The sequence below is a fragment of the Mesocricetus auratus genome, unplaced genomic scaffold (assembly GCF_017639785.1).
Source record: "Mesocricetus auratus isolate SY011 unplaced genomic scaffold, BCM_Maur_2.0 Super-Scaffold_4256, whole genome shotgun sequence".
NCBI classification, from domain to species: Eukaryota; Metazoa; Chordata; class Mammalia; order Rodentia; family Cricetidae; genus Mesocricetus; species Mesocricetus auratus.
The window spans coordinates 96313127-96337870 of record NW_024429182.1 but is presented as its reverse complement, the minus strand read 5'-3'; the positions used below and the strand labels follow the sequence as shown (position 1 = coordinate 96337870).

Here is a 24744-nt window from a genome sequence, read left to right as displayed (position 1 = left end):
TATGGCTGTCTGGCTTGAGCTGAAGTTGAGGTCTGAGGGCTACCAGTATGAAGGGGTTAGAAGCAGCCAGGAGTGGACTAAAAGAGCCCCAATCAAGGCCTCTTTTTAGTCTCTGAAATATCCGTGTGTTTTACCACATTTACCTGTAGTTAAGTGTAAAAAAAGTCACTTTGGGGTAAGGGGAAAAATGTAATGCCTTGTAGCCCAGGAACTGCATCTCAGCAGATTGTTTTTTCTACATACAGCAAGCTGCCTTGTACCCAGCCAGATGGCACCAGTGTCCCTGGAGAGCCAGCTTCACCCATCTCCCAGCGCCTGCCCCACAAAGTAGAATCCCTGGAGAGTCTCTACTTCACCCCCATTCCTGCTCGGGGTCAGGCCCCCTTGGAGAGCAGCCTGGACTCCCTGGGCGATGCCTTCCCTGACTCTGGCCGTAAGACCCGCTCTGCTCGCCGGCGTACCACACAAATCATCAATATTACCATGACCAAGGTTAGGCTACTGGGCATGGAGCTGCAAGATGTTAACACCAGTCCCTATCCAGGTCTCATCAGTCAGGAACACACAGGGATGACCAACAAACCTGTGAGATAGACACCGGAAAACTAAGGTCTTGCTTACTTAGGATCTCTCTTCTCGAGAAGGGTGAGGAAGGCAGACCAGAATTTAGGAAATAGCAGCTAATCCTGAGCCTTTAGCTACCCTATGCATCAAGGATGTGGCCTGGCCTGGTCCTCAGTGAACTGCTACTTTTAGGTGCCTTTTTGTGGGGGAGAGTGGTCTAGAAAGTAGATGGAAAGGTGCTTTTATGCTTTCTACTGCTGAGAACTGGGAGAGAATGTAGATGTTTCAGACCCCAAGAACCTTGGGTACAGGACAGCAGAGATTGTGGGCTGAGACCGACTAGTTAGCTCAGGGGTTAGGGGTCTGGCTCTTAGCGTTTGTAGCTGTGTGACTAAGGGGTACTTACCTTTTTACCTCTGAAATAGGCTGATAATACTGCCTTCAAAGTATTGTGGGTAGAAGAGTGTTGGCAACCTCGGCATCTTTTTTTGTTTGCTTTTTCGAGACAGAGTTTCTCAGTAGCTATGGAGCCTGTCCTGGAGTTTGCTCTGTAGATCAGGCTGGCTTTGACTTCACAAGAGATCTGCCTGCCTCTGCCTCCCAAGTGCTAGGGTTAAAGGTGTGTGCCACCACCGCCTGGCTGACCTCAGCATCTTGCAAGACCTTCTAGCTGTGTGGCCTGTGCATACACTTGCAATGTAAAGATCCTTTTAAAACAGGGTGGAAGTGTACATGTCTTATTACACATGAAAGTGGTGCTTTATAGTGTTACTGCAATGATTCATCCTTCCAGAAACTAGATGTGGAAGAGCCAGACAGTGCCAACTCATCCTTCTATAGCATGCAGTCTGCCCCTGCTTCCCAGGCCAGTTTGAGAGCCACCTCCTCCACCCAGTCTCTGGCCCGCTTGGGCTCTCCTGATGATGGCAACTCGGCTCTACTTAGCCTGCCTGGCTACAGGCCCACCACTCGAAGCTCTGCTCGTCGCTCCCAGGCCAGGATGTCCAGTGGTGCCCCCCAAGGTGAGGAGATTTCAGGAATTTTCCACAACCCAAAACTAGACTCGAAGTGGATCTTTGCATAAGGAGTAGGCAAGCTTGCAAAAGCTCAAGGCAGGCCTCCTTGCTGCCTTCCTGTACCAGAACTGCTGCCCATCACTCGTCCCTGCCACCTCAGGGCCTTCCCTATTCTAGGACCGCAAAGGAGCAGTCTGGACTAGGAGTGCTCACCAACTGCTTAAGATTCCTGGTAGTAGTCCTTCAGGCTACTTTGAGAGACAGTGGGCTTTGGGAAAGTCAGGCTGCCCAGAAATTTCTTGGAAGTTGCCCTTTAGGTACTAGGGACCCTCCTTAGGCATCAATTCATGATCCTCAGTTTCTCTTGGTGTGGGGCACCAAGCTTTGGCAGGTGGGAAAGATCCTACAACCCTGTGTATGAACTCTTCTGACCTCATGAGACAAGTAATTTGGATGGGTATGCCACTTTAAACATGTTCTGCATCATTGACACAACAGGACTGTGTATCTATCTTGAAGTCCCTCAAGATGGTGGGAGGAAACAGTGGCTACAAAGTCTGGCCAGATTAGTAGACAGTGTGACTGCAGCCATGTTTGCCTTAACTTCTTGTCCCCCATAGGAAGGAACAGCTTCTATATGGGTACTTGCCAGGATGAGCCTGAGCAGCTGGACGATTGGAACCGCATTGCAGAGTTGCAGCAGCGCAACAGAGTGTGTCCTCCGCACCTGAAGACCTGCTATCCTCTGGAGTCCAGGGTGAGATACAGGGTCACCTCAAGGCCTCCCACACTGACTCAAGTGGCTAACCTCAGTATGTATGCTGGGTCTTTGGCCTACTGGAAAGTTCACTCTCATGCTTCCACATGGAATAGTTGACAGGTGTCACTCAAGAAGTGAAGTCAGATATGAGACTGCTTGAGACTAGGTATAGGTTTTCAGGATCCAGCTCTTTGGTATTATGTGACAGCCCTAGTTCCTGCTCTATACAGCTGGGGCCCACTAATTGCTTCCTCTTGTTTCATCCACATAGCCTTCCCTGAACCTGGCAACCATCACTGACGAGGAGATGAAAACCGGAGATCCCCAGGAAACCTTACGCCGAGCCAGCATGCAGCCAACCCAAATTGCTGAGGGTGCTGGCATCACTACCCGGCAGCAGCGCAAACGGGTCTCCTCAGAGACACACCAGGGTCCTGGCACTCCTGAGGTAGGTGATGTTCACGTCTGCGTTTTGTTCTCTTTAGCACTGTATGTAGGTATGAACCAGCTCACCATGTCTTAAGTAGTGAATCTGAGGGAAGTCTTTCTTTCCATGGGACTGTTGGAAGTGCCTCTGCCAAGAGGTGGGGAAGGCATGTCGTATTGCAATTGTCCTCTGCCTCACAGTCCAAGAAAGCTACCAGCTGCTTCCCACGCCCCATGACTCCCAGGGACCGGCATGAAGGACGCAGGCAGAGCAGCACTGCTGCAGCCCAGAAGAAAGCAGCTCCAGTTGTCCCTAAACAGGTTAGGCTGGGACTGAAGGGGAGGAAGGCAGGCCAAGCGAAGCCTTGCTGGCAGAGCCCCTAAGTAGCATGTTGACAGACCTTCCCCTACAGGCGGACCGGCGCCAGTCAATGGCCTTCAGCATCCTTAACACACCCAAGAAGCTGGGAAATAGTCTTCTAAGGCGAGGAGCTTCAAAGAAGACCCCAGCAAAGGTCTCCCCCAGTACTCACAGTGGTACCCGCCGTTCTCCACGAATTGCCACCACCACAGCTGGCGCTGCCACTGCTACCCCTCGGGCCAAGGGCAAGGTAAGACTACTCTATAGGGCAGCATCCAAGGCAGGGCCAAGGTAGACCAGCAGAGAGGAGTGGGGTGTACCCTTTGTCCTGGTTAGCCATTCATAATTGAGGACCTCATATTTCTTAGGCATGATTGGTAACTGATAACTTAAAGATAAGTGTTTGTGGGACACAAAGGGAGGGGTTCTAGCTAGGGGTTTCTGAGCTAGCTATTTAATAGAGGTTGGCAACCCAAGTGACTGACTTTCTTTTTCAGGCAAAGCATTAAAGAGTCAACGCCAGTGAGTGTGCGTGGCCCTACCTGTGTCCTCAGCACTGACCTTGTCCTTTTCCTTCTACTGTCCCTCTTAGTGCCTTCTCTGAGCTCCCAGACCAATGGTGGCCAGCCCCCCCAGATACAGTGATGTTTGCCTGCACCCTTGTCTGGTGCCTAAAAGCACCAGTGAAGGTCCAGGTATCTTTTCAGAGCTGGCCCAGGAGGCTTGGAGCTTGGACAGTGTGGGATCTTCTCCCTATCTTGCCTCCTGATTTCCACCCCCACCCTCCACCCCGCTTTGGAGAAAAGTTTACTTCTCCATCACAACTAGATTTGAGGCTGGATTCTTGAGCCCAGATAGTCTTCCTTAGTCTTTGGACCTAGAAGGGACCATTGGAGAAGCAGATTCTGCTTCCTGCTGTTCCTGGTGGCTGGGCCTAGCAGAGGCCTTTGCTCTTGAAGCTCAGGACTGGGCATGACCTGGTAGGAGTCAGCTCTTACCTCCTCCCATCTGCACAAGGACACAGCTGCCTGGAGGATGCTCTTTTTCCTGGACAGATGGGTCCTGCGTCTCAGGGGTGGGATAGGGGGCAGCCTTTAATGGCAGCTCACACTTCACCTTCCCCAGACTTGCACTGGGGTGGGATATGGAACTATGGGAAGGTTTTTAAGGGCCAGGGATGGATCTTTTCTAAATGTTATTACTTGTAAATAAAGTCTATTTTTCTCCCTTGAGTACTGAGCGCTTTAGGATTGTATGAGGGAAGGAGGAAAAATTATAGCTCTTTGGAACCTGTGTGTGGTCCTGCTGAGTCTTCAGAACAACACCCTTCTCTCATCTTTCTTCCTGGGACCACATGTCCCAGGATCTTTCCACATTCCATTTCTGGCCCCTGTTCCTATTTCAAGGATTCATGTTATCCTGAATGGCATGAGAGGCAGTGCCCCCTGCTCCTTCCTGAAGCAGACAGTGTTCCTGTGGACAGTACTAGGGCCTAAAAGACATTAGAGGCTGAGATGTTGCCACATTATGAGGACTCATTGTGGGCCCTGCTGAAATTACAGATACAACTGTGATCTGAAGCAGTCATCTCCCCACTCCTTTCATGGGACAGTAAATTGGGGCAAATGAGGAAAACAAACAGAACCACCCATAAATAATGAAATCAACACAGATTGTGACCAGAGCTGAGCTGAGTGTAGATATTGCCAAAGTGTCATCTCAACCAGGGTGTTCACCTATTGGATTGGTGCAGAATCTGAGAGACCCTAACAGATCTCTGAAAATTCATGTTGAGTTCTAGGCAGAGCTCCTATTGCTTGGCTAAGGCACCATCAGGTCTAAAAGGTTCCAGAACACCAGTGAGGTGGTTAAGACATTAGAAAAGGGGATGCATGGACAGAAGGACAAGCAGGAGGAATTCTAGGGGTCTAATTTAATTACTGTAATAGTCTGGGTAGAAATGAAGCTGGAGTTTGAGAATCAGCTGCACAGGGGCAAAGCCTACGGTGGAGACTTCACCATCCAGGTAGATGAGAACCAGGCTCCATCCAGTCAAGGCCAGGCTACGGCTGGCTTCATGGTAACCCCAGGCCCTGCTGATGTGGGTGCTGGGCTGTGGCTGGAGAGGATTTCTTGAGAAGGGGATTGAACTGTCTTCATCCCATCCTGGGAAAGTAAAAGCACACAAAGTCAGAGCTAAGGAGGACTTCTTCCCCTCCTATCACTGAAGTCCCAAGTTACTTCCATCTGTGGCTGACCACAGGGAATGGCTACATGTTCATAAGCTGTCTTGGCAAAGCCCATACTTTCTTCCCTGGACAGAGAGTTCCTCCCACCCCTGGATTCCTTCCTTCAGGTTCCTTACCCAGAGCTGGGCCAGAATGATGTGATCCTGGGCCACCTGTCCAGGGTCCACAAACAAACAGGAGAAGTTGGTGCTTCGTAGGGTGGGGCTCAGTTCCTCCAGCACCAGGGCTCTCTGTAGCCAGGTGCTTGTATTCCTGTGTTCCCGACTGCAGAAGCAGAAGGAAATCATGATGGGCTGCAGGGGAAGCCTCCCTTCTGCTAGGCTAACTGCTATGACCCTCACCTTGTGTGACCCTCCCTCAGCCTGCCTGGTAGGTGCTCAATGAAGGAACCATTGCCCAGCCAGTAGAGGATGCTGAAGTAGGGGAAGCGGCTGCAGGCGGTACAGGACAAGGTCAGCGTTCCATCTAGGAGCAAATATGGCTGTTAGTTATTCTATCAAACAGAGGCCCCTACCCTGCCAGCTCCCCTTAGTCATGAATCAGAACCTGTAATACCTGTGCCCCACCTATGCAGGAAAACGTAAAAGAGAAAATACAGGAATCAGTCTCCCTAAGCCCAAAGAATGTAATTCTTCCCCTTCTGTGCCTCCTCCCTTGAAGACCTTTTCTAAAACAGTGTCCAGCACGGCGGTGGTGGTGCATGCCTTTAATCCCAGCACTGGGAAGACAGAGACAGGAGGATCTCTGTGAGTTCGAGACCAGCCTGGTCTACAAGAGCCACACAGAAACCCTGTCTCAAAAAACAAACAAACAAAAAGAACAGAAATGAAACAAATGTCCAGTATCTAAGATTCTATGACAGGTCCAATAGTCGTGCTAGTAGGCTGATGATCCTCTGAGATAGCCAGAAGGCAGGCAGGCTCTGGATGGAGGGGGTATGCCCGGGAATACCTTGCCACCAAGGCTCTGAGGGTCTACAACACTAAAGGAACCATCTTGGGAGCTGGGCAGTAGAATGGTGAACACAGCCAAGTTGGCCTTGCTGGTGCTTCTTGGCAGATGGGAGGGGCGCACTCCCATGTCAACCCAACCCCTGAACTCTGCTCACAGCCTGCCTCTGACAGCTGTAGCCTCTTGGGTTCCCATATTGCTCCTTACTCAGTGGCGCTTCTTCCTCTGGCCAGATCACGTCCACTGCTGGGTAGCGCTTGGTAGGGCCTGCTGGAGACCAGGAAGAGCATGGGTCCTTGGAGTTCCCAGTAAAGACAGTGGCAGTTGTCTGAGGTGCAGATGTAGCTCTGGCCAGAATGACAACATGGACATACAGAAGCAGGGCCCACCAAGAACTGGGGTCTGAGGAACAGATAGTTACAGATGTAAAACTCAGCATCCCAGCACTTACTTTGGTCAGAGACAAGCTGCTACTTGGGTTGGAACGGGTCTCTACCCAGATATTCCTAAGCTGTCGCCAAGCATCAGAATAGGTGGAGACCCTGCAGCCCCCACCCTATAGCCCTGCTGAATGTGGGACAAAGAAGCCTTGAAATGGAGTCAGAGCCAAAGCAGCTAGAGTGAAACTTGGAGCAATAGTAGAGTTGGATGCATCCTCTTGGGGGCAATGGTTAAGTTAGCCACACTGCTCTGTTCTATTAGGGTGACCCCACAAAGCCCCACAGCCCACCTGCTGTCCAGCAGTGTCTCATGATCATGATGACTTGTGTCAGGAGCAAGCAGGTCTGGTATCTGTAACTTCCTCTGGAAAAAGGTGAGTAAAGTTCAGCCAGCCCTGCATTTTCTTAGGTTCTATCCCTCGGACAGTGCGAATGAGCTTCTGGTACTTCATGGGGCAGGCCCAGAGCCACGAGTTGGATAATTGGCACTTAAGACTCTGCTCTTGTTACCTAGTAACAATTTCCTTTCATACCAGCTGCAAATAACATTTATATAACGGTTCCGCAATCCAATCTTGCCCAGTAGGGAGGAGGAGAAAGACACAAAAGAGCCAGGGACTTACCTGGGAAGCAGCACTCTCCGTTGACAGCCCTTGTTCTGGGAAGGGCAGGATGGAATGAGCTTCTGGGAAAGCTCCCAACCATGATTTCACTTTCACTTCCGCTCTAACTAGGAATCCCCATCCCAAACTGGCTGCTCCACCCCTTGACCCAATGAACACAGAAGCAGAATTCCCAGGTCCTCACCCCGACTCTCACAGGGATCTATGTCCACGTCACCCCACTAAGGCCCCCAGGGGGCAACACAGATTAGTACAGTCTTGCTGAGGGTCAGGACTGTGGTGCCCCTTCACCCTTCACAGCTAACTTTCTATAGAGCCAAGATCTTTTTAAACTTGGTGTTACACCCACCCATTACCATCCAAGCCTCTGTTTCCCCAGCCCCAAGGTCAACTGTATCACTTAACACCCACCCTTCACATACACAGGCACAGCTACTTGTATAGGCTCACTAGTAGTTAAGTCTTGATCTTCCTACTTGGCTCTAAACCCTGAAGAGCTTGTGGGAGCTCCAAGGCTCAGTGTGGCTGCCTGGCCCCTAAACTCTTACCACAGGAAATAGCAACTTCCCTGACTGGCTGGTGTACAAACTCCCAGCCACGGTCAAAGCTGACTTTAAACAGCCAAGAAGGCACTTCCCCAACACCAGCTCCAGTAGCTCAGGGGCTGGGACTTAGCAGGTACAGAATTAGAATCAGATAAAATCTGAAGTTGTGCTCCCCAAGTATGCCAGGGCCTCTAGGGCATGCACCTGTGGATAGTGTGTGACCCTAGGGTTAGGTCTCTGTGATCGGCGGGAAAGCTGGTGACAACAGGTAGGGAGATGAATCAGGTCTGAAGACCCAGGAATAAGGGTTGGGAAGTGATTCGGATGCAGGAGGCTAAAAGTCATGCATTTGGGTCGCATTCACATTTCTTCTGAGCAACTCCACCTACCGTCTGCCACCTAGGCTGCCGAACACAGGGAAAAACTCCTTCCTCAGAACCCAGGATCTCCAAGAGTTAACCCAGAGGTTGCACCCCCACCCCCAGGGGTGGTTCTCAGGGGGGATGGGAGGAGGTGCAGAAGAGGAACTAGGCCTCTACCTTAGAGCAACCAAGGTGATCCTCAGAGGCTGTGGGATTCAGGGCTGAGAAAGCAGCCTTGACCTTAGGGAGAATGGAGGGCGAAGGAAGAGTGATCTCTGAGCCCTTTGCTCAACTCCCAGGCCCGGAGGACGGAGGCAGCCAGGAAGCCACAGCTGAGTAAGCGAGCAGGCTGAGTAGTTTGGGGTCGTAAGGTACTAGTCTCAGACAGCGATGATGGAGTGCCACCTCAGTCTGAAAGGGGACACAGTGAGGCCTCGGGGCCCCTAATGCCACAGGGTGGGAACCACACATGGGGGCAGCACTAGTGACTCTGGGCCTCAGCTGTCAGTTGGGGTACAAGAGGCAAGACACCCAGGGGTCACAGGAAGAGGTGGCCAAAAGAACAGCAGATGGATGTTGAGCTTTCCAGCCCAGCTCATGGAGCTTTATTCAAAGGTGGTGATAAGACCCTGTTTGGTTCTTGTTGCTCTCAAAGGAGCCAGGCCAAATTTCCCTAGAAACCCAGGGCTGCAGACCCACGATGCCCTCCCTCCCAGTTTCTTCAAACGCCCACGACTAAGGCTGGGCTTGCCTAGAAGCCCATTTTCAGGAACCTGTACCCACTCAGGCCTTACTCTTCCTATCCACCCACCACTCCATTGTCAGGCCCAGGAAGAGTTCACAAATGACCAAGCCCACATAGGGATATCCCAGGGATTCCTGCTGAGCTTCAAGGGCACATTGCTGACTGGCAGAAACTGATGTTCATTAGTCTGCTATGTGCACGCACAAACATACACAATCTTAGGCTTTTGGTAAGGAAGTGATGTGCACAGTAGCCTTTGGCACATGCTACCACTTCCAGGCTGAAGGGTCTATTTGCACAAGAAGCTGAGACGTTCACTACTGCCAAAGTAGCTTCCACAGCCCAACAATATATAGATGGCTTCTATATCCTGCCTGGCATCAACCCTGCTCAGCAGCAGGTTATCCATGCTACTCGTTCTTCCAGTTGTCCCAAAATATGTCAGTGAATTGAGGTCACAGGGTTTCCCTACTTGGAAAAGTCATTGATTTTTGCCACACTCAGTCTTTAGTTTCTAGGCAGAGGGGAACAGAATCATGTACAACAGCCATCTTATACCCCAGACAGATGAAGAGACCCTTCAGTGCTCAGTGTTGATCGGTGGCACCAGGCTGAGCTCTTCCACACTGAGTGCAAAGCAGGCTGAGCCTTGCAGGGGGAAGGGAAGGTGAAAGGGTAGGCTGAGGCGCTCAGTCCTCAGAAAACCCACCCTTGCTTCCAGCCAGAGATGAGATGACCCCTCCCGACCAACAGCTTGCTCTACCCTGTTCAAGCAGGAGAAGGCCTAGGCGTGGGGGACAATTCCTATGCTCCACAATAAAAAATTTAAATATATTCATCAAAATAATTTTCTTTTAAAAAGCCCCCACTGCTGACAGCCCCACTGGCTAGTTCTCCACCATTCTCCCCGTCCCAACCCAGACACAGCTGGGGAAGTCCTGAGTGGCCCAAATGCCTTTGAGTTTTTCCCACCCAAGTCTTTGTGGGCAGCAAGGAGAGTGCCCTGAGGTCCATGGAGGGTGGGCTGTGTTCTCCAATGATGTGGTTCCTTATTATTCCAGGCCCAGGATATAGCTGATGCCTTGTACCAGGCCAATGATGACAGGCTGCCAGGCTACCAGGTATCGAAGCCAGTCCAGCAGCTGTCCATACATGACATGAGGCCTCTCCCAGCTGTTAGACTGTTAAGGATCAGAGACTATGTACAAGAGCTGTTAGGTTCACCCAGCATGGTAGTGAGGGCTTCCTTGGATTTGCCTAAAATTCTACACTGCTCTACAGCCCAGAGAAGATAAAGCTACCCAGCTTCTCTTCAGCTCTCTGTTGGAATGAAAGGCTGAACCCAGAGCATCAGGGTAAGGGAGCAGAAGGAACTGGAGCAGACACGAGAAATGGTGAGATAAAACAAATCTCCACAAGCAACATTCATGCAGGGCCTCCAGGCACTACCTCCTCAGAGATGACCAGTGTAAGCCGGACAAATACCCTAGGAATGTATCTGTGACAGGAGACTGCGAAGGGAATACTGTGTGTGAATCATAAGGGTCTTCTAGCAAGTATTTTGCCTCTGAGCTAGCTATCCTCCTGCCCCAAGAAGGTTCTTGCAATGTACAAAATGTAAGGTTTCTCCATGAAAGAGAACATTCATTCTACTGACATGCTGTACAGATGAAAGCTTTCATCTTGGCAGGAAGCTTGTTAAGATGCATGCTGTTCTTAGGTGGTGGTGGTATACACCTTTAATCCCAGCACTCAGGAGACAAAGGCAGGTGGATTTCTGAGTTCAAGGCCAGCCTGGTCTACATAGTGAGTTCCAGGACAGCCAGGACACAGAAACACTGTCTTAGGAAAAACAAACAAACAAACAAAAAAAAAAACAAAAAACAAAAAAAAAAACAAAACAAAACCAAGAAGTCTATTCTAAAGAGATGAAAAATCTCAACCAGCAGGGAAGCTCCTTAAAGCCCATAGAGTGAACAATTCAAAAGCTTCAGGAAGTCCCTGGAACTGACCAGATACACTAGACCTCTTCTTCATCAAGGATGTATAGGCAGTGAAAACTGCTGAGACACAGCTGGGCTTCCTAGAAGCCTCTCACCTAAGCTGAACTGCCTAGAAGAGGCTCAGGCCAGCTGAACTACCTGCACTAAGTTCCAGGTTTGTAGTTTCCAAAAGCCATCATCTATGGTAGCTTTTGGTGATGCAGCTGTCTTTGAGTCATTTCTGCTCCTGCAAATAACCTCTCACCCATACTCCTATAAGTAACACTAATAAAACTCACTGGTTCACCAGGGTGTACTTGGGTGGTGCCCTTGCTTTGTCTGTCATCGGTTCTCATCTGGGGTGAGTAGATGTTCATTCATATCTTCCCAGGAATAGCGTCAGAATAGCGTCACAAACCAGGCCAGGGTCAGAGGGAAAAGGGAACAGGAAGTCACAAGGCGCTCACCCTTGGTAAAGACTTGAGGAGGTCCTCCTGAGGCCAAGAAGTCTTTGGGTGAGTTCCTTCCCTTTTACTTTACACTTAATGTAGGAAAAGGGGTCTGGAGAGGGGAGAGAAAGCTTGCAAAGCCCCGCTGGGAGGAAAACCCGACGAAGCTTTGGGAGTGGGTGGAGTGCTCCTGTCCCCTGATCAGTCCTGCTGGGATACAGGGAGAGGCAACAGCACAGAGGGCAGCTAGGGGAGGAGCTGGGACAAAGTTGGATCCTTGGACCCCACAGAAAGTGAATGCAGGACCACAGAAAGGCTGGGTGGGAAGAGTGAGTGAGTGCCAAGGAAAGCAGGCCCTTCATTAGAAGCGAATGGAGAAACGGTGTTCCCAGCTAGCCAGCTTCTTCAGGCCTGCCTGCACAGGTGAAGGGAGAAGTCTCTAGATGCACATCACTCACTGCTGGAGGAACTGACCATTGCTCAGCCTCTAAAAGTTGCTAGCGAATCAAGTGAGATGATACACGTGAAGACCTTTCTAGAGAGGAAGTGGACACATGACAAGTGGCAGTGGCTGCTTCCATTAGTAATTTATGATGGGCAGCTGAGTTTCCCTGCTGCCTCATGTCACACCCCACTTCCCAAGAACAGAAACCAAACTGAGTGGTAAACATTCTAGATTGGAGGCAGCACGGATGGCCCCAGGATGACCCAGACACTGATAGTACTTTCTTCCCACCACCCACTCTCAATAAGGACCCAAAGGATACGGGTTGCTGAACATCCTCTTCAGGTCCACCTTCTCCTTGCAGTAGGGGCACGTCTGCTTCTTCCCCACGATGCACCAGCCTCGGATACAGAACTCATGGAATCTGAGCACCATTGGTCAAGGGAAGTGGTAGGGAGGCAAACTGGTACTTTAGCCACATCGTGGATCTCAAGGTGCCAGAGCATCACCTCCAGAGAAAGGTTCAGCAGTAGGCTTCGCTCCTTACATATAGCTGTGTAACTTGGGGCAGGTCCCTTCCCTCTGAATGTTTGCTCACAGGGAAGTGAGAGCAATGATCCTTATTTGCATTGTTTTTATGAGCCAAGATGGAGATAATACACAGTTCCCAAAATGACACAGGATGGGCACTTAGCAGATACATGATGGAGATGACATCAAATCCACAGTATCGGATTTGAGTCTAAATTGAAGCATTTCACTAGAGTCCCCCCCCCCCAACATGCTGGCTGCAGCTTTGGGTTGTTCTCTGTGACCTGGCAGTCCTTAACTATCTTTTTCTGAAGGGGAGTGCCAGTGTGGAAGAAAGGGTGAGGAAAGCTAAAGCTTCTGTCATGGCTCACCTACACTCCAACTCTGGACCACACACCATGGTCCCCCCAACCCTCCTCCTGCCATGATTGGAGTGTAGGTTCAGGAGAGATGTAGCACACAGCAGGATACACGTGGTTGCAGGAAAGCCTGTATGTGTTCTCGATGATGCCCTCTTCGTTGACATCCACAAAGATCTGCTGCCCACACACAGCACACACGCTGTCTGAAAGGTGCTTGGTAGGCATGCCCGACTCACTGTAAAACTAGAGGATGAGAGCAGGAGGGAAGGCCAGAAAAGCTGTGAGAATCTGTCTGCCTGGGAAGGTTAAGGATGTTGGTCACGTTGCATCTGCAGTTAGGAAGCAGAGAGATGGATGCTGGTGCTCAGCTCACTTTCTCCTCAGTCCAGGACCCCACCCAGGCAATGGTATCACCCACAGTTAAGGTAGGTCCTTCAGACAGACGCAGAAGTTGGTGTTTTAGGTGATCCTATTTCTTGTCAAGTTAACAATATTTACAACAACAGTCTTCTAGCTGGTCTTTCTGAATCGTGTCTGCCTCCTCTCCAACCCAGTCTCCACAAAGACCACGTTTTAAAAGTCTGAGTGGGGAAGCTTGCTAATGAAGGAGTCCTTAAGCCAACTGTGTTGACATCTGCCAAGGGAAGGTTGACCACCAATGGGCACTTAGTGACTTAAGACACAAACAGAAGTCAGGTTGGAACACACTAAGGAGTGGACAGGTGCCTACCTGTGAGGAGCAAGGGACAGGCCAGGAATCAGATGAGAAAGTGACCCTGAAAGGGACTTTTTTTTTTTAAAGATCTATTTATTTATTACATATACAGTGTTCTGCCTACATGCCAGAAGAGGACACCAGATTGAATTGCAGATGGTTGTGAGCCACCATGTGGTTGCTGGGAATTGAACTCAGGACCCCTAGAAGAGCAGTCAGTCAATGCTCTTAACCTCTGAGCCATCTCTCCAGCCCGGGACTTTTTTTTTTTTTTTTAAATAAAAAAAGAATTCTGGTTTCACAGAGAAACCCTGTCTCAAACAACAACAACAATAGTGCTACACAGCTAATCCTAGCATTTGAGAGGCAGAGGCGAGAGGACCATAGGAAGTTCAATATCTATACATGGATTTCCAGGCCAGGCAAGGCTACATAATGAGAACCTGTTTCAAAACTCCCAACCAAGGGGCTGGAGAGATGGCTCAGCGGTTAAGAGCACTGCTGTTCTCTTAGAGGTCCGGAGTTCAATTCCCAGGAACCACATGGTGGCTGTCAACCATCTGTACTGAAATATGGTACCTACTGGTATGAAGGCATACATGCAGGCAGAACACTGTACACATAATAAATAAATAAACCTTAAAAAAGAATTGAAAAAAAGCCAACCAAATAAATGAATAATGTTGCAAAAGAGCACAGAAAGTGTCTGGCAGCTGCAGGAAAGATAGCCTGCAGGAGAGTACAATGAAGCTCACTAACAGCACATCAGGCTAGGCATGGTGGCACACCAACCCCAGCACTCGGCAGGCAGATGCAAGCAGAGTTCAAGACCATCTATGCATGTACACAGTACTAAGATATACATGCAGGCAAAACACTAATACACACTAAATAAACTGAGTTTTAAAAAAATGAAAGCAAAAAGGTTAGGATCTGCAAACAGTCCAGTCCTAGTTCACGCCAAGACTTCAGCAGTGAAGACAGAACGCGTTCCTGTTCTGGTGTTGTCTAGGAACTCTGAGGTGCTGTGAGGTAAGCCTGGGTCAGGGGCTTTCTCTGAGGGTGCACCAGGACAAAAATAACTTGGGGAAGAAAGTACCACAAAACATTTCACAATCCTTCTACCCCAGCATGACTTCTGGCTTCAACAGAAACTACTGTGACAAGCTTATGACTTCATAGTGGCCCTTTGGAAAAGGCAGTCTCCATCCACAGGTACCCTGACACAATTTAAGTTACTTTAGTTCAGATCACAGACATCTTCCCAGAAGTGAAAGAAATTGTCCTACTGAGGTAATTAATGCAGACCAGTGGGGAGGACCTGAGAATGCTTATTAATATGTTTGTTAAAACCTCACAGTTTGAGCCGGGCGGTGGTGGCGCACACCTTTAATTCCAGCACTCGGGAGGCAGAGGCAGGCGGACCTCTGTGAGTTCGAGGCCAGGCTGGACCGACAGCCTCCAAAACAATACAGAGAAACCCTGTCTCAAAAAAACAAAACAAAACAAAACAAAAAAAACCTCACAGTTTGATATCTAGGAATTCTGAAATCAATTAACCACAGGGATCTCCTCAGAACAAAGCATCAGCCACAGGAGTTGATTTAGGCCTAATTTCTGACCCTGAGTTCTAATTGGGGGCACAGTTATAAAAAATTGACTATAACTCTCTGGGACAGAAGCTGGGACTCACAATGTACGAAAGATTGAAAACTGACTGAGGCTCAATATGTATGGAATACAAGAGATATTACTCAGCCTTTCAAAGGAAGGGAATTGGGGCTGCTCTTCCAGAGACAGAGTCCTGATTCTCAGCACCTCCATGGTGGTTCATGACCTCCTGTAACTAGAGTTCCTGGGGATCTAGTAACTTCTTCTAGCATCTTCAGTAACTAGGCAAGCCTGTGGTGTGCAGACAAAGCACCCCCACACATGAAAACAATAAGAAAATGGTAACTTTTCTTTTAAAGAAAAGGAAGGTAATTCTAGCATATGAAGGAACCTTGGAGATTTTACCCCAAATGAAATAAACTGGCCACAAAATGACAAAAGCACTCCGAATTTCTCTTATGAGGTGCAGAGAAGGTGAGTTCAGAGACAGAGTAAGAATGCTGAGAGACAACAGGGAAGGGGGTGGGATCCTGAGTGCTTTACCAAACCCCTCTCCTCACCAAAAAAAAGAGACAGACTTGACAAGAAGTAGGCAATTGTGTAAAGAGGTGCCTGCTCATCCTGTAAGTGTTTACAAGGCAACTGTTGCTTGCACAAATGAGTGACGGGGCCAATGAATGCAAGAAGGCTGGGATTCCCAGATTACCTCAAAGCCTTCATGAGATTCTTGCTACCAGGACAGCAACATTCCTGAAATTCAGTTTTCTGTCACTCAGGGACTCACTCAATTAACCAAAAACTCTTTACATAACTAATGAAAGACTGCTGGGTCCTCACGGTTGGGAAGCTGACATGAGGCACATCTCTGTCCCCCACTCAAGGTCCCTGCATCTCAGAACCTGCTGTACCCAAACTCTAGCATAAAGCCTGTAATGTAGAGTTTCAGTCACACCTGCTGTGGGAAACAGTGAATGAGTTAACTCACCCAGGACTAAATCACATTTCTAGGACAACCCTACTCATCAGTTACAGCCATGCCAGCCCGCCAGCCTACAGCAAGGGTCACAGCACTGTGAATACATGTGTGAGTCCTGTAAAATGGACAGATAATCAGTTTCTATGTCATTATTTAGAGAAGAAATAATCTTTACAAAAGATTGCAGGACTCAGAGGAAGGGGAATGTTTTCATCAGAAATATACACTCTGGGTCATTCACAAGACGCTGGCTGTCAAGATTCAGACTGTGGGTGGCAGGTACAGACAATGCGAAGTTCTGTCAACCTCAATTGTAGATGGGCTGTCTGTTTTCCTGCTCCTGTGTCAACCTGCCAGAAAAGACCAATGTGATGATCCTTCTGCTCACATGTTCCACCTTAACAAGAAATGAACCTGTTTCTGGACTGGAAGCTGAAATATCCCACAGTTTCTGGAAACTGTCACATCACTGAGTCTCACCGTTAGTCAGTGAACACCTGATAATTCCTCCTGAGAGCTCAGGAGACCCATTATTTGAGGGAGTCCAATGTAATAAGCATATCCTGGGGGAAAGAGTAACTCACTGTCTGCTCTGAACTCAGCTGCTGTCCACACACAGGAGGAATTCTGCAGGCTGGTTGCTGCCCACCCCTCTGAGGAGATAGGGCAGTGCATAACATGGCAGTTGCCAATAAGCTCCAGATAAAAGCTGACAGAAGCTGAGGCAAACCAGAGCGAAGAGTCAGCAGAGGAGAGACCAGTATCCTGACACGGCTGCTTTGAAAGCCTGTTATGCCATGAAGCAGTCTTACTACACATGTGCTGTGAGTGTAAAGCTGGTAACTGACAAGCCAGAATCCGCGGCTCTCTTCTGGAGAATGAGGAGGCTTAAGATCTGACATCTACACATGTAGATAGGAGAGAGTTATGAAGAATCCAACAGGCAATTCCAGAATGTTTGCACTGCTATTCTAAAGGTCCTGAGGCTGGGCACTTCTAAGGAAAGAACATTCCATCTACGGTTTGGAGTGTAAAAAGCTCATGTAGCACAGACTGGATGTAACAACCACCCTTTAGTCACCCCATGGAGGATGTTACCCCACATGGGAACATATAGATGAAAAAGATCACATCCAGATTGGAAGTAGGAGATCATTCAGGAGCTACACTTACACTTATAATAACTGATCTGGTATGAAGTAAATCAGGGGCCATGAGAATCACCTCAGTCTCTCTCAAGGGTACATAACCTAATGACTTCCTAGAGATGCCACAACCTCAAGAACTCCACAGTAAGGAGCGAGTCTCCAACACATGAACCCTTGGGATACTCTCAGAACACTTGTAATTCACAGAATTACAGCTATCCATAAAGGGAGGTAATAGATTTTTGTTTCCAATCTGTTTTAGTACAGGAAAAAAAAATTAATCTCACTACACTGAGAATGCCTTTAATCCCAGCTCTTGGGAGGCAGAGGTGGGCAGATCTTTGTGAGTTTGAGGCCAGCCTGGTTTACAGAGCTAGTTCCAGGACAGCTAGGGCTGTTACACAGAGAAACCTTGTCTCAAAAAACAAAAAACAACAATATTGCACTTGACTAACATTACCTAGGGAGATGGAGAGTCCCCTGTTTTAGGATGACAACATCTGAGTGGGGCCTAAGAAAATGACAAAACAATTGGGAATACTTCTGTTGTTGAAATAATTGTAAGAGAATACTTTCATCAAAAAGCAAAACAGGCTGGGGAGATGGCTCAGCAGTAGAGAGAACTTGTTGCTCTTACAGAGGACCTGGGTTCAGTTGCCAGCACTGACATGGTAGCTCACACATATCCATAACTCTAGTTTCAGGGAATCTGGCACTGTCATCTAACCTATACAGGCAACAGGCACATAAGCAGTGCACATTCTGAAGGGGGGGGGGTGGAAAATGCTAATTTAGAATGCAAAAAGGAACAGGGGCCCTTAAGGATCAGACCAGCCACAATGGATAAATGGATCCTGCACACTTGGGTCCTTCAGTTTGGTTGTTACATCCCCACACTTTAAGCTTGAAGCAGCTCTTCACCATCTACACCTAATCCTTTTACAGTAGTGTTGCCCTCCCCCCCCCCCAGGATGTAGTGGAAAAGGCATTATCATGCACATGATGGAGGATGTCCTTCTGCATATGTATTTCTCTTATTGTTTGATGAATAAAACACTGATTTGGTCAGTAACCAGGCAGGCAGTATAGGCTGGGCTATCAGACAAGGAGAAGTCTGGGGAGAGGAAGGCACAGAAGTTGCCAGGAAGACACCATGTAGCCAGTGAAGGAGTAACATGCTTGAGCCTTCTCTGGTAAGATAAAGCCTTGTAGAAATACATAGATTAATAGTTATGGGTTAATAATTAAGAGAGAGCTGACCAGTAAGAAGCCTGAAGCACTGGCTAAACAGTTTATAATTAATATGAGTCTCTGTGTATTTTTTTTTGGGACAAACGGCTGCAGGGCCCAGCAGGACAGACACCTTGTCTGCCATATGTGAGGCAGTTAGTAAAGCCATGGGCTACAAGAAATAGAATAACTCCAAATGACTGGAGTCTATTAGTCTCAGCAGTTCTAGAACTTGTTCCACAGCTGCAGTGGAAATCATATTGGAGGGAGGAGGCCAAGAACCTTGAACATCAAGGCAGAATCAAAGGTTATGAGGCTTCCCAAGACAAGATTCTTGGTGAGGGCCGCTATGCGGATGCAGATACTCATACAATGAACACATCTTGTCCCTATGCCATAGAGAGCCTTCAATGCTTGGGACAAGATTCAAAAACCAGGGAAAAGAATTGAGTCATATGTTAAGGTTATACAAGACAAAAAGAACCCTTTAGTGACTTTTTTCAAAGATTGACTACAGCTGTACAAATAGGGGTAGCAGACCAAGAAGTTAGATGAATCTCGTGGAATCTCTAGCATTGGAAAAATGCTAATTTAGAATGCAAAAATGTTCTGGGGCCCTTAAATTTCAGACCAGCCACAATGGATGAATGGATACTGCACACACCCGATGTTGAGTCTTTTGATTGTAACATTGAAGCTTGGGTATGAAAAGCCATTTCCAAAGGTATGAGGAGTTATCAAAATACCAAATGCTTTAGAATAGGCCATCTAAGAAGAAATTATAGACAAGGCATTGCTAGAAATGATGCCTATTCTGAGAATACCCCCAAAAGATGGCCCCAACATTCTGCATTGTGTAGAAGATGTGGACCAACAAATGTAGATTGACAAGAGACAAATGAGGCAACCCTTTACCATCAGGACCTTGGGGGGGGGGGGCTCTAGAATGCCTCCATGTCAAAATTGGACCAGTCATTCCCAGTCACTGTGGAGGACAATCCTCCCCAGAACCATTAGGAAATCCAGTGCCTATTGTAAAAAAATGTACTGCTATGGATGGTAGAATAGTTTTGGGGGATGAGTCAAAAATTCATGGAAGAAACAGAAAAATGTGTATTTTGGCAGACGTCTATAAATGACCAAAGACCAAAACTAAGTACAAATCAATGTTATACTCAAAGGACTACTGGACAGAGGTATGGACGTCACCATTATCACTCCAGAATCTTGGCATCCAAGTTGGCCTCTTCAAGAGGTAGATGTTCAATTCTTAGGGATTGGAACCCTATCTCATGTAAAACAAAGTACGAGATGGGTTGAATGTATAGGACTAGAAGGACAAAGAGGAAGGCTGAGGCCATATGTGGCTAATATAGCAGTAAATCTATGGGGCCGTGATCTGTTAAGCAATTTAATACACAGATTAACATTCCTCCTGTAACGAAAAGTGAACCATAAACCAACTCATGTTTATGGAAGCAATGTTATAAGTCACTAATCATCCAGGCTATATAAAAACTCATAGAAACTCCCTACCCACCCTGTTGACTCCCCCACAACCAAAGACTCAGGTGTAAAAACATCTAACTCAGACAGAGAGATGGCTCAGAGGTTAAGAGTACTGGCTGATCTTCAAGAGGTACTGTGTTCAATTCCCAGCAACCACATGGTGACTCATAACCATCTGCAGTAAGACCTGCTGTCCTATTCTGGCATGGAGGCAGACCACTGTATACATAATAAATATTTGAAAAAGGGATTGGAGAGATGGCTCAGTGGTTAAGAGCACCAGCTACTCTTCCAGAGGACCCAGTTTCAATTCCCAGTACCCACATGGCAGCTCATTGCTGCTTGTGACTAGTATCAGAGGATCCAACACCTTCACATGAACACACATACAGGCAAAAACAAAATCTTTGGGAAAAAAAAGGCAGAATAAAACAAATGTTGAACTCATAGAGGGATCAAAAGCCCTACCCTTAAAATAGTTAACCGACAATCCTGTCTGGGTGGGGCAATGGCATATGACTTCAGAAAAGCTAGAGGCTCTAGAACAGCTGGTTCAGGAACAGCTAAATGCTGGACATATTGAATACTCTACCAGCCCTTGGAATTCTCTTGCATTTGCTATAAAAAGAAATCAGGAAATTGGGAGAATGCTTTCAGACTTGACAGACATTAATAAAGTACTTCAGCCAATAGACTCTCTACAGTCTTGGAATGCCACTGCCTTCTTTATTACCTAAAGTTTGGTCTATTATAGTTATTGACTTAAGAGACTATTTCTTTACTATACCTCGACAAGAAAAATATAGGGAAAAATTTGCCTTCACGGTGCCTACTTACAGTAATTCACAACCTGCTAAGAAATATCAGTGGAAGGTTCTCCCACAGGGAATGTTAAATAGCCTCACCCAGTGCCAATGTTTTCTACAGCAGCCGTTGGAAATAACATGTAAGCAATTTCCTCAATCTATAATTTAACATTATGTGGATGGCATTTCATTATCTGATTCAAACGTAAATGATTTCAAAAGAATATTTGAAGAAGTAAAGAAAAATTTGCCTTGGGGATTACAAATTTCTCCTGAAAAAATACAAAGAGGATATTCTATTAACTATCTAGGCTATAAAATAGGTTTTATAAAAAAATTAAGACCCCAAGAGTTGCAAATTAGGAGAGATCAATTGTAGACACTTACTGACTTTCAGAGATTGCTAGGAGACATTTCCCATCTACAGCACATTATTGGGATAATACCTGATCAACTGATTCATTTAAACAAAACCTCCCAGTGCTTTTAACGGGCCTTCAGTGTTTTTAGTAACAAAACTAAAATCTTGGGCTGGCTATGTATAGCTCAGCAGGCAAAGTGTATTGCCATGCAAACCTGATGATCTGAGTTCAATTCCTAGCATACACATAAAGGTACAAGCAGAGAACTGAATATACAAAAATTGTTCTCTAACTTGCACATAAGCATAATAGCTGTGCATTGTCCTAGCATCATACACAAATACAATAATAAATAAGATTAAAATCTCTGACCTGTAAATTTTTACCCTATCTGTAGACTATTTCTCCAGACACTAACCTTAGTTCCTCAAGAAGATCTACCCTTTCATGACACGGAGAGCATGAATACAGATCTGAGTTTGATCTTGAGTACCCATATTTTAGAGGTTTTGTACAACAGTATGTGTCTGTAAACTCACAGGTGGGGGGATGATGAGGGACATAGAAAGCTGGATGCCTGGATCTCACTGGCCAGCATAGGTGAATTGATGAGCCCAGGGTTCAGTGACAGCTCTTATTATAAAAATTAAAGTGGAGCACTGTCAGATAGCTCATAGGTAAAGCACTTGCTATGCAAACCCAACTATTTGTATTTGATCCCTGAAACACATGTAAAGACAGAAGGAGAGAACCAATTCCACAAATTTATTCTCTGATCTACAAATGTCACGGCGCATACATACCTACACCCATACATCATACATAAAATGGATTTGGGAGGCAGAAGCAGGTGGCTCTGTGTGAATTCAAGGCCAGCATAGTCTACAGTAGTGAGTTCCAGGACAGCCAGAGATAAATAATAGACAGAACTTGTCTCAAAAAACAATTTGACCTCTGGCCTCTGCATCCATGCACACACACACACACACACACACACACACACACACACACACACACACACACACACACGGTCAAGCATCTGTGTACATATACACACATCAACAAGCACATACACAGATGTGCTGCATACTCATAATCTTCATGCTGGGGGGAGGTAGAGATAAATCCCTGCTGGCCAGCCAGGCTACAAAATTCGGCAAGCTCAGACAATGAGAGACTCTGTCTCAAAGCACAAGGTGATAGATCCTAAGGAATGACATTCAAAGTTGTCCTCTGGCTCCCAAAGGCATACGCATACATGTGTACAGACAGAGAAATACACATGTATATGTATAAAAAAGGAAGGAACCACACACACACTCAGTCCTGCTGACAGGACTCTTGTGGATGCTATTTCCTCTGTTCACCGCACATTTCATCACTTATTCCTACTCATGTTAAAGTCAGCTTAAAAGTACTTTTTTGAGGAAGCCATCTTTGAGGTCAATGAGAGTCAAATGTGTCAGTATCATGTGTTCATGGATTCATGCAACTTTCCTTCACAAGACTTAACACAGACATGTTTTATGTCTGTGCATTGCTTTAATATTTTACCTTTCTCACAAGTGAGTGAAGTCATTTGGGGCAAGGGCCATGTTTTATTTTTATTTGCAGATTTTCTATGTGTGACCCACTGGGTTTAATTAGTGTTGCTTTGGGAAGTATCGGTCCGGGGTTACTCACTGACACTTGGACAATCAGTGGCTACATAAATAACTATTTCTTCACTAGCAAAATGTACTGCCAATAGTCTCTGAGAGAGGGATACATGTTTTATTTCAGATACCCTTGTAAGTCCAACATATGCAGCATTAAAAAACATTTGTTAAATTTATGTAACTTCCTACTGGCTAAAGTATTTCTTTCCTATGCTGACTCTAAAGTTAAAATTCCAAGGCACATGTGAAATCTGAGTTTCTAAGTTTCTAAGAAGAAATCTATAATCATACCACCCACATTCTAAAATTTTTTTGTTTGCTTTTTTCAAGATAGGGTTTCTCTGGGTGTAACCCTGGCTGTCCTGGAACTTACTCACAGAAATCTGTCTGCATCTGTCTCCTGAGTACTGAGATTAAAGGCATGTGCCACCACCTGGTTTTTTATATAGATTATCTCATTTTAATGTCTTTGTCTTACATCAAGTAAGTGACATTAGCCTGAACTATTTGGAGATAGCTGGAGACAATATTAAGAGTACAGATAACAGGGCACAGTGGTAAAAACTTGTAATCCTAGTGGTCAAGAATCTGAGGTAGGAGAATTTTGAGCCCAAGGTGCCAGTTTGGGCTACATATGCAGCAAGACTTTATCTCAAAACAAACAAACAAACAAAACCCAAAAAACAGATGAGCTTACCCCTATGGTAGAAGCCATATAGTCTGCACACATTTCTGCAAAGTCCCGCTCAAGAACTCCATAGTAGAGGCCATAGAAGAGAAGAGAAATGCCAAAGTCCATTGCATCTTCTGGTTTAATCCTGCAAGGGAAGCAGTGTGGCAGTAAGGCCTGCCCTGAGACCCAACTACCTTGGATTACTGCTTGAGGACACTCAAGGCAAAGCCTAAATTTACTTGGGTTGCTCAAAAGCTAGAGTAAATGTTATTAGATTATGAACAAATCCAGGTTGCTGTTTTAATATGTACGGTCCACAAATATCCCTCGAGAAAGCTATTACTATGAGCTGCAAATACCAAGCTACTATATCACTCACTGGTTGATGAACCTGATCCCTAGTCTCAACTTTATCTGTAGCTACAGCCTGATATGACAGACGGCCAGGCTTTGTACTTGTCCAGAGAATTTGTGGGAGTTATGTGTTAGCAATCCCACTATTGGTAAATGCTGGATACCAAGTAATGGGGATTTCATCAAAAAAAGGAACTCGCTGAATGGCTTCATGTCAAGTCAGCCACCCAAGCTGACATGGCTGACTCCAAAGGCTGGCAGGACATTTATGACCATGGTAGATCAAAGGCAAAGACTGAAATGACCCTCTATCTCTTGCCAGGTCTCTTCAGGGAATGTCTGAACTAACAGTAATTGCACACAGTATCTCCCATATGTGAACTGTATTCTTGGGCCCCCAGGGAAGCAGGGAACAGCAGGATAAGAGTTTTCTCTGTTCACTTGTAAGTATTGCACATAATAGACTAGGTTTCCCCTTACTTTTCCACACAACCTAAAATATTTACATTTCTTTTACAGAAAGCACTTATCAAACATAGGTTGGGGGTGTAAAATTAGTAAATATTTACATATTTGTTACTATAGAACAGTTGTGTAAGTACACTTCCAGTATAATGTCATCAAAGTTAAATTTTGGTTCAAGCTTCTTTACTAAGGAAATATGGATCTTTCATAATTAGTAGAAGAGTATATGAACATTGTAGAAAACATTTGCTAACATATTTTTACAATGAACTCTATGTATTCACTCATATTTGTAAGTTATAATTCTCAAAGAAATTGGGTGTGCTTATCAGCCTTACAATATTTAACTCACTGATAAATTAGCGTTCATTTTATACCAATCAACCTAAACAGTGGCATAAAAATAGTCAAGTTCTGGGCTCAACA

General features: G+C 46.5%; 3 protein-coding genes across 13 annotated transcripts in view; 1 reads left to right on the top strand and 2 right to left on the bottom strand.

Annotated features, from left to right (window-relative positions):
• Nucleotides 1-4359, top strand: part of Numa1 (nuclear mitotic apparatus protein 1) — an 80236-nt gene extending 75877 nt beyond the window's left edge. For 5 of the 6 annotated variants that reach the window (XM_040757540.1, XM_013116303.3, XM_013116304.3 and 2 more), the window contains 7 exons: nucleotides 246-492; nucleotides 1358-1586; nucleotides 2201-2337; nucleotides 2612-2788; nucleotides 2968-3087; nucleotides 3180-3377; nucleotides 3625-4359. In XM_040757540.1, the coding sequence (XP_040613474.1) occupies nucleotides 246-492; nucleotides 1358-1586; nucleotides 2201-2337; nucleotides 2612-2788; nucleotides 2968-3087; nucleotides 3180-3377; nucleotides 3625-3636 (1120 nt within the window). In that variant the 3' untranslated portion in view covers nucleotides 3637-4359. Of the gene's footprint in view, nucleotides 1-245; nucleotides 493-1357; nucleotides 1587-2200; nucleotides 2338-2611; nucleotides 2789-2967; nucleotides 3088-3165; nucleotides 3378-3624 lie in introns of all 6 variants that reach the window. The other variant, XR_005881506.1, reaches the window with a different exon arrangement.
• A 686-nt stretch (nucleotides 4360-5045) lies between these two features.
• LOC101824440 (interleukin 18 binding protein) lies at nucleotides 5046-23644 on the bottom strand. 2 transcript variants are annotated; one of them, XM_040757602.1, is made up of 6 exons: nucleotides 23524-23644; nucleotides 7058-7131; nucleotides 6535-6729; nucleotides 5718-5841; nucleotides 5493-5640; nucleotides 5046-5293 (listed from the first exon to the last, which is right to left on the bottom strand). In XM_040757602.1, the coding sequence occupies exons 2-6, from the start codon at nucleotides 7083-7085 to the stop codon at nucleotides 5180-5182; spliced, it is 609 nt and encodes a 202-aa protein (XP_040613536.1). In that variant the 5' UTR covers nucleotides 7086-7131; nucleotides 23524-23644; the 3' UTR covers nucleotides 5046-5179. The 2 variants fall into 2 exon arrangements, with proteins under 2 accessions (XP_040613536.1, XP_005074189.1); XM_005074132.4 differs by lacking the exon at nucleotides 23524-23644 and adding an exon at nucleotides 7391-8737.
• Nucleotides 8874-24744, bottom strand: part of Rnf121 (ring finger protein 121) — a 68710-nt gene continuing 52839 nt past the window's right edge. For all 5 annotated transcript variants that reach the window (XM_040757561.1, XM_040757568.1, XM_040757554.1 and 2 more), the window contains exons 6-9: nucleotides 23524-23644; nucleotides 12921-13054; nucleotides 12241-12342; nucleotides 8874-10215 (exon numbers count right to left, since the gene is read on the bottom strand). In XM_040757561.1, coding sequence (XP_040613495.1) covers nucleotides 10095-10215; nucleotides 12241-12342; nucleotides 12921-13054; nucleotides 23524-23644 — 478 coding nt within the window. In that variant the 3' untranslated portion in view covers nucleotides 8874-10094. The remainder of the gene's footprint in view (nucleotides 10216-12240; nucleotides 12343-12920; nucleotides 13055-23523; nucleotides 23645-24744) is intronic.